The sequence below is a fragment of the Aplysia californica genome, unplaced genomic scaffold, assembly GCF_000002075.1.
Source record: "Aplysia californica isolate F4 #8 unplaced genomic scaffold, AplCal3.0 scaffold00619, whole genome shotgun sequence".
NCBI classification, from domain to species: Eukaryota; Metazoa; Mollusca; class Gastropoda; order Aplysiida; family Aplysiidae; genus Aplysia; species Aplysia californica.
In genome coordinates, this window is record NW_004797889.1 from 22663 (window position 1) to 32197 (window position 9535).

The 9535-nt window shown below is 39.6% G+C and overlaps 1 protein-coding gene across 1 annotated transcript in view; it reads right to left on the bottom strand.

Moving 5' to 3' along the window:
* LOC101852355 (putative amine oxidase [copper-containing]) overlaps positions 1-9071 on the bottom strand; it is a 10743-nt gene extending 1672 nt beyond the window's left edge. Inside the window, exons 1-8 of the mRNA XM_035972229.1 lie at positions 9054-9071; positions 8539-8688; positions 7250-7351; positions 6415-6546; positions 5254-5386; positions 3806-3984; positions 2158-2336; positions 1109-1316 (exon numbers count right to left, since the gene is read on the bottom strand). Of these exons, the coding sequence (XP_035828122.1) occupies positions 1109-1316; positions 2158-2336; positions 3806-3984; positions 5254-5386; positions 6415-6546; positions 7250-7351; positions 8539-8688; positions 9054-9071 (1101 nt within the window). The remainder of the gene's footprint in view (positions 1-1108; positions 1317-2157; positions 2337-3805; positions 3985-5253; positions 5387-6414; positions 6547-7249; positions 7352-8538; positions 8689-9053) is intronic.
* Between the last annotated feature and the right edge of the window lie 464 nt (positions 9072-9535).

The following is a 9535-nucleotide window of genomic DNA, read 5'->3' on the forward strand; positions in this document are numbered from 1 at the left end:
TTTTGGGGGGGAGGGGGCTGGGGGTGGGATAGATGTTAATTAATGGTTGTTAGTAAGTCAGTCACAACACTTTAGCATATGTCTTTGTGGGGAAACAGGTGTGTGTGAGTGTGTGTGTGTGTGTGTGTGTGTATGTGTGTGTGTGAGCGTGTGTGTTTTTTTTGTGTGTGAGAGAGTGTGTGTTTGTGCGTGTGTGTGTGTGTGAGTGTGTGTTTGTGTGTGTGTGTGTGTGTGTGTATAGTGCGGGAGGGTGGAAGGGGGGGGGGAGGTTAGGAATAGATATTAATAAATGGTTGTTTTAGGCTAATAGGTCAGCTATAGAACCAGGTCATGGAAGAAAAAAACAGGTGTATATTTAATGCGGTCATTAGAGCAGGTGATTGTCTTATACAGGTGACCGTTAGAGCAGGTGACTGACTTATACAGGTGACCGTTAGAGTAAGTTGGACTCTAATAATAATAAAGAACATTTATATAGCACTCAACCCCGAATACAGTACACGGGCTCTGCGCACTTTACAATACAGTACAACGTACAACAGTAACATAAAACGTTGTGTTCTGACTAAAAGAAAATCACTTCAAATATTCATCTTATTACTTTAAAAACATAAACGACTTCAGCTCACATTTGAATGAATCAAAATATTTGATCTCTCTTAAAGTACTTTGTAAAGCATCCCAGATCTTGGGGCCTTGGTTTTCAAATACACTTTCACCCGTTGTTTTAAGTTTCATAGATGGTAAAATAAATTTCTTTTTGCCAGCTGATGACTTTAAACTGCGAGTTGGAATGTACAGTCCTAACAGATTTTATGGATATGATGGCGCGTCATCATTCATTTTGTGACATCGGGTGGCCATATTCTTTTCTCAACAGGAAGCCAATGCAATGTCCGTAAAAGAGATTTACCTGGTCGACGATGCTTTCCTGTCCTTGTACAAGTGACCGTTATAACAGGTGATTGTCTTAAACAGGTGTCTGTTAGAACAAGTAATTGTCTTAAACAGGTGACTGTTAGAACAGGTGATTGTCTTAAACAGGTGACTGTTAGAACAGGGATTGTCTTAAACATGTGACCGTTAGAACAATTAAGTTGGACTGTACCTGGTCGACGATGTTCTCCTTGTCCTTGTAGAAGTCTGTGAACCTGACGGTGGGCTCCAGCTGATCAAACATGGCGTAGTTAGAGGATGACGTCAGCTCGCTGTCCTTGTGTCTGGTCACCGCCAGTTGGTGACGCGCCCAGGATGCCAGAGGCTCGTTCTGCTGGTCACGTGACTGAAGGAACTTGCTCATGCCGTTCAAGGTCAGCCTGGGAGGGGGAGGGGTGGGGAGGAGGTGGTTGCAGAAAGACGTCATGAGAGAGGCATTATTAGTTTTGTTTTAGTGAGAGTTTTTCGGCTCTTGCAACATAATCGGGTCATAAATGTGCCGAAGACTAGATGTGTCCCGAGAGAGTAACAAACATAAAAGGAGGGGGCGGGGGGGATTATGACGATAGAGGTTTGATAAGAAAGAAGGAGAAAACCCCACCAGAGCACCGGCCAACCACTAACATGCATTGTTATACTGATTTGATTCAGTCAAAGAATTATGTACACGTTATCATAATTCTGTCACAACACGGTAGAAGCAGTCGTTCGTCAATTTTGAGGCATAAAATGGAGCAATTGGTATCTTCTTAAAGCTTGCAGTTGCAGTTTTGATGAAAAATTTGCTTATTTATCTTGAATAGAAGTCAAGATTGTTGCAATTAAAGGAGCTGGGGGTCGTCTGGTGTAGAGGTAGAAGTAGAGAGAAAATGGCCGCCAAAGTTTAGTGAATTACAAAGCTTGAGTGTCTTTGAAAACAGTAAATTTATAAAACTTGTGCCTTTGATTAACGCTTTTCAGTAAAGTCTACATGCATTTTTGAATAGATATAGAAGACTTTTAGCCCCAAAAACAACTAGACCACAGACGCTACAACATCAAAAACTGACCGGTATCCATTCACACCTGGGTGCAGTGAAGAAAATCGTGTAAAGAGCATTTCCCAAAGACTAAACGTCGGTCCTGTGATTTGGCTCGAACCCCCAAAACCCGAAAACTCACGACTACGAATCCTGCAGCCTAACCACTAGACCACCAGCACTACAACATAAAAAAACTGACCTGTATCCCCTCGCCAGGCCCGTGTCCGTCTTCTTAGCTTCGTTACTGATCACGTGGTATCTGGGCGTGTCGAAGTTGAACTGGTACAACGCTTCCTGCTCGTCCCGCAGCAAATGTGGCTCAAAATGGCTCTGGTGGTACTTCCGGTCCGGGAACTTCCGGGAGAACGAGCAAGAAACAAAGTTTCGTCAACACGTTGTGAGTGAATAGTAAGTAATGACTGGAGAACAATCACAGATACATGTACTTTTGTACAGACAAGTGGGAAGATATGGAATAACATCAAGAGGCTAGCCAAGGATAGAAAAAGTTGGAGAATGTTTGTCCGTTGCCTGTACGCTGATGCAGGGTGAGAAAGTGTTTGTCCGTGGCCTATATCATGGTGCAGGGTAAGAAAGTGTTTGTCCGTGGCCTATACCATGGTGCAGGGTAAGAAAGTGTTTGTCCGTGGCCTATACCCTGGTGCAGGGTGAGAAAGTGTTTGTTCGTGGCCTATACCCTGGTGCAGGTTGAGAAAGTGTCTGTCCGTGGCCTATACCCTGGTGCAGGGTGAGAAAGTGTTTGTCCGTGGCCTATACCCTGGTGCAGGTTGAGAAAATGTCTGTCCGTGGCCTATACCCTGGTGCAGGGTGAGAAAGGCAATGATGATGATGATGATGAATAGCTACGTCAAATTTATAGATTGAGTTTGTATAATTTTTAAGTGTGTTTGCGTGTGTGTATGGACATGTAATATGCGTATGTGTTTGCACTTACCAATGTCCTATTGATATCCTGAGGCCTAATGTCCAGTGTGTGGTATCCGTTGTCCGAATGTATGTGTGCGTGTGTGTGTGCGTGTGTGTGTGTGTGTATGTGTGTGTATGCGTGTATGTATGTATGTGTGTATGCGTGTATGTATGTATGTGTGTATGCGTACATGTATGTATTTGTTTGTGTGTTTTCGTATGTGTTGCTAATGACCAGTGTCATATTTACCTCCTGCATGAGGCCTAATGTTAAGTGTGTGATATCGATTGTCCGTATGTATGTGTGCGTGTGCGTGCGTGTGTGTTTTTAAGAGTGTATGTGTGTATATGTGTGTATAATATAATATACTGCTCATGTGTTTACATTTACCGGTGTCATATTGACCTCCTGGGGTCTAATGTCCAGTTTATGGTACCTGTAAGTATGTAATGTATGTGTGTGCATTCGTATGTTTTTGTGTGTTTTCATATGTTTTTGTGTGTTTTCGTATGTGTTGCTACTGACCAATGTCATATTGACCTCCTGAGGCCTAATGTCCTGTGTGTGGTATCTGTATGTATGTATGTGTGTGTATGCGTGTATGTGTGTGTTTTTAAGAGTGTATGTGTGTATATGTGTGTATAATATGATATCACTGCTCATATGATTGCATTTACCGGTGTCATATTGACCTCCTGGGGTCTAATGTCCAGTGTATGGTATCTGTATGCATGTATGTATGTATGTATGTATGTATGTATGTGTGTATGCGTGTATGTATGTTTGTGTGTATGTAAGTATGTGTGAATGCGTGTATGCATGTATGTGTGTGTGTATGTGTGTGTGTATGTATGTGTGTATGCATGTATGTATGAATGTATGTATGTGTTTGTGTGTTTTCATATGTGTTGCAACTGACCAGTGTCATGTTGATCTCCTGAGGTCTAATGTCCAGCGTGTGATATCTGTTGTCCGTGCCACCAACATCCAGGTCGACCTTGAAGTGAGCCAGGTGTTGGTGGAGATTTCCCAGCACACCCTTGCTGATCTGGAAGCCGTACCGCTCGTTGTGAGAATACATGGAGCTCTGGATATAGCCTGTGAGGTGGTTACAGAAGGGTGGGGTGAGGTGGTTGAGGATCTATCTTTGTTCGTTTTCCTGAGAGTTTCACGGTACTTGTAATATAATTAAGGCCATGTAAGTGCCGAAGATTAGAGGTGGTACAAGAGAGTAACAAACATAAAAATTAGGGAGGAGAGATTAGTTAAAGAAGATATATGTTTTAACTTATTAAACTCCTATGAAAACTACTTAAATGCATCTAATTTTCCCTAGTTTACCTTAATTTACTATAATTAAACTATTACTAAAACTTAATTATTTACCTCTATAAATTTTAACTTAAATTTAGCTGTTTACCTAACTCTTACTAAAACATAGTAGTATATCTGAGTTCAACTCTTTCTAAATCATACAAGTTCACCTAAGTTTAACTCTAACTAAAACTTAGCAGTTTATCATAGTTAAACGCTTACTAAAACTTAGCAGTTCACCTTAGTTAAACTCTTACTAAAGCTTATTAGTTAACCACAGTTAAAACTCTAACTAAAACATAGTAACACAGCTTTTTACTAAAACTAAACATGTCCCCCCGGGGCAGTGCCACTGACTGTAGTGTCTTTAGACCATTCCCAAAGGGGGGACATCTCTCGTTCAAGCACAGTAGAATTGTAAATGGGCTGATTCCCGTCACGCTCATAACTGTGCCTGATCTACAACAGGGAACTGCTGCTTTATCTTTCCTAATCCTTACTATTGTCATTTTCCTCTACTTCTTTTGTATGTTTGTCACTCTTCCTGCTATTTCCGGGGTACCTTGATAGTTGAAGCAGACCTTGTGCTGTTGAAGCTAGAGAGGTGAGCAGAGTAAGTCTGATTCCCTGTAAAGACTTCTCTGTTGACACCCACCCTTGGCGCTCATATGACCTTATGCAGTTGCGAGCGTCGTAAAACCCACTACTATAATAATAATAATAAAATAAAATAAACAGGCAACATCAGCTATCATTTATTCCAACAAGTAGTTTACCTTAGTTTACTATTACTACACTATTACTAAAACTTAAAAGTTTACCCCAGTAAGCTCTAACTGAAACTTAGCAGTATATCGTACTGAAACTCTTACTAAATCGTAAAAGTCCGCCTAAGTTTAACTCTAACTAAAACTTGGCAGTTCACCTTAGTTAAACTCTTACTTAAACTTACTAGTTAACTACAATTAAAACTTTAACAACTAAAACTTAGCAGTTAAACTCGCCACTACACAAAACAACATCGGCTATCATTTATTCCGACACCAGTCTCACCTGTGCTCATGAAGCGTCCGTCGATGACGCCGTTCTGGTGGAAGACAAAGTCCACGAGATAGTCGTAGTTCCCAATGGTCAGCGCTGACCGCAGCGTGAGCACGATGTCCTGCATACCGCCGTAGAAGGCTCCCTGTACCAGGAGAACAAACGATAAGTAAAAAAAAAAGCAAAACAAAACAAAACAAAAGAAAATTCCCCAAAAAACAAAAACAATCCAGACGTGTCAGTTGTGACCAAAAGTTTAAGACCACCTGGTAACAGCTTACTGTACGTGTTATTGCAAAGTGTTGCATTTTCTCCTTTTTAAAGTTTTGAAACAATTTTCATTCTTCATGGTCTTTTTTATAGTAGAGGGGTTTACGGCGCTCGCAACTGCATAAGGTCATAATATGAGCGCCAAGGGGTGGGTGTCAACAGAGAGGTCTTTACAGGGAATCAGACTTACTCTGCACAGCACATCATACATACTCTTATTCGATGTCCTGTTCCCAGCGCATTCAGTCGGTACTTTGAAGGCTATAACCCAACTTTCTAAAAGTACATTTTATTTCTCAATAAACTGCAGTTAAAAAGATGTTGTTGTTGTTGTGTGTGTGTGTGTGTGTGTGGTAGCCTATCCGTTCGAAATGTTCGGAGCCCGAAGAGTGTGCTCTTCGCAAGGGCCACCGCCTCCCTTGGGTAGCGGGTGAGGCAGTCCAACCTCCCTGAATCCTCCTCGAAGAGATGCCACCGCTGGGTGTTGTTGTTGTTGTTGTTGTTGTTGTTGTTGCTGTTGTTTTCAAATCCCTTTAGCTGCGAGCATTTCGCTCTTGGCAGCGCAATGCCTCCCTCAAGTAACCACATGTCCTTGTCATCTGGTCAAAGCCAGAGTAGAGCAGGTTTTGTAAGTCTGTAGGTGTGTGTAGGAGCCTGCGTCGAAGAATAGTTCAACGCTCTCCTCGTTATAGTCACAGTGTCTGCAATGGGGTTCCAACATGGGGTTAATTCTTTTTATGTGCTTATTGGAGTGTAAGTGCCCTGTGTCTGAAGATCAAAGTCTGATCAGCTCTACAAAAGAAGATAAAAAAAGATAAAAAGATAAATAAAGGAACCTAAAAATGGGCTTAATACATCTGAACAACTGTCAAGCGACATTATAATGATGGGTAATGTGTGCACCTGGTGCAGTCCATAGGCCGAGTGTCTCCTCAGAGGGTAGCCGTTGGGGAACTCAAACACACAGAAGGTACGCGCGTACACGGCTGGCTCAGCGCTGTGTTGGTTCACGAACGTCTGGGGAGTCCACAGAACACGCAGTCAGGACAATTACTTGTTGCCATGACAACATGATATACTCATGACAATTTAACAGATGTAGCCATGACAACATGATAGAGCCATAACAAAAAGTAGCCACTACAACACATAACTGTGCTGACTCGTAACCATGATAGTAATATAATAGTAATATTATTATGAAGTCATGACAACAGGTAGCAACGATTAATTTATTATAGCCTTCTTTGTTTTAGTAGAGGTTTTACGGCGCTCGAAACTGATAAGGTCATATGAGCGCCAACCATATCATAACCATGACAGCACCTGAGCCATGGCAACAATAAAGAACAATGACAATACCATGCATGAACCCAAGGCCCATGACAAGACGTAGCTATTAAAAATGTTGCACTAATTATTAGGTCACTGTGCCGTTGTGTGTTACTATAACATTATTCTCCTCTCATCCCTCACCCTCCCTCACCTGGCAACTCTCTCCCCCCTCCCCAAAAACTTATCCAAAATGTGTTATGTCTTTACCTGGATAACGAACGTTGCACTATCCGTCTCTATGGCCTTGTTTTTTACTATAATATTATTATTCTGGCTCCCCCCCCAAAAAAAAACACAAAAAAACAACAACACACACACACACACACACACATACACACACACACACACACACACACACACACACACACACACACACACACACAACACCACGTTGTCTTTTCACCTGGTTCACAAACGTCGCCGAGGCGGGACAGTCTACATCAGCCACCAGAGTCTTGGCATGTGTACCCAGGAGGGCGCCACTGTCTGCCAGGTCTTGAGTTTGCTGGAGGCGGGGAGGAGGGGTGGAGGGGGAGGGGTGGAGGGGGGAAGAGAGAGAAGTAATACAAAGTAACCCATAATTGCCCGTGTATTGTTACTTACGATATTCAATTTGTTATTTTCGTTCACCTTATTAACTCTTAGAAGTCGACATGTCTACAAACTTGTCGCTGCATTATTGTTTGTTTGTTTGTTTGCTGTTGTTGTGTGTGTGTGGTAGCCTATCCGTACCAAATGTTTTCAGTGGATGATGCATGCTCGAAGCTTGAAACCTATCTTTTTTATGCAATAATAATAATAATCATTAATAATAATAATAATAATAATAATAATAATAATAATAATAATAATAATAATAATAATAATAATAATAATAGATAGCATTTGTATAGCGCATATCCCCGCTCAACAGCAGGCTCTATGCGCTTTACACTATATTATTACCCCAGCAGACCATAGTACACTCCGAAACATTCTCAGCTTCCCGGGAAGCATACAGTGCGAGCAGCCGATTAAGCGCTCAAACACTAACAAACTGACAAGATCTTTAGCTGTCTATAGCCGGGTACCCATTCCCACCTGGGTGAAGTGAGGAAAATTCGTGTAAAGTGCCTTTCCCAAGGACACAACGTCGGGCCCCTGACGGGATTCGAACCCACGACCTTACGGTTGCGAGTCCGAGAGCCTAACCACTAGGCCACCGATAATAATAATAATAATAATAATAACGACAACATCAGCAACAATGATAATCAATATGATAATAATAATAGTAGTAATAATAATAATAATGATAATAATGATAATAATAATAATAATAATAATAATAATAATAATAATATTATGTAATAATAATAATGATAATAATAATAATAATGATAATAATAATAATAATGATAATAATAATAATATTATGTAATAACAATAATAATAATAATAATAATAATAATATTATGTAATAATAATAATGATAATAATAATAATAATGATAATAATAATAATATTATGCAATAATAATAATAATAATAATAATAATAATAATATTATGTAATAATAATAATAATAATAATAATAATAATATTATGCAATAATAATAATAATAATAATATTATGTAATAATAATAATAATAATGATAATAATAATGATAATAATAATAATAATAATATTATGTAATAATAATAATGTCTTACCATAAAGGGAGCAAACCCAGAATAAAAGACTGCAACCTCCGAGAGTCCTATTTCGTAAGCGATTCTCTCCCCTCTGAACCTGACGTCATACACCAGGGGGCCGCTGAAGGGAGACATGCGGAAACTGAAGGTCCAGTCCAGGTACTTCACCTGAGAACGTGACAAAAACATCGTTGGGGAATTTACCTGGTGTCTATTCACCGTTGCAGCATAATTTATCTCATTTTATTCACCGTTGTAGTATAATTTACCAGGTGGCATCAAATTTGTAGGGGGATTTACCTTATGTTTCATCATCATTGTAGCATGGTTTACCTTTCTATAATAACCATCATTAAAGCATTAATCTGATGTTTTATCATCACTGTAGCATTTAATTTACCTCATGTTTTATCGTCATTGTAGCATTTAATTTATCTCATGTTTTATTGTCATTGTGGCATGGTTTTCCGTATAATTCATCATCATTAAAGCATTTATCTGATGTTTTGTCATCATTGTAGCATTTAATTTACCTCATGTTTTATCGTCATTGTAGCATCTAATTTACCTCATGTTTTATCGTCATTGTAGCATTTAATTTACCTCATGTTTTATCGTCATTGTAGCATTTAATTTACCTCATGTTTTATCGTCATTGTAGCATTTAATTTACCTCATGTTTTATCGTCATTGTAGCATTTAATTTACCTCATGTTTTATCGTCATTGTAGCATTTAATTTACCTCATGTTTTATCGTCATTGTAGCATTTAATTTACCTCATGTTTTATCGTCATTGTAGCATTTAATTTACCTCATGTTTTGTTGTAGTTGTTTTAATTCTAATCACAATGGTAGCATTTTCCTGATGTTTTATCATCACTGACAAAAACAAAGAGTGACCACAATGACGTCACCAGCACTAACACAGACACACTGTAACAACACACAACGACGTCACCATCACTCACACACATACATACACACACACACACACACACACACACACTGAGAGA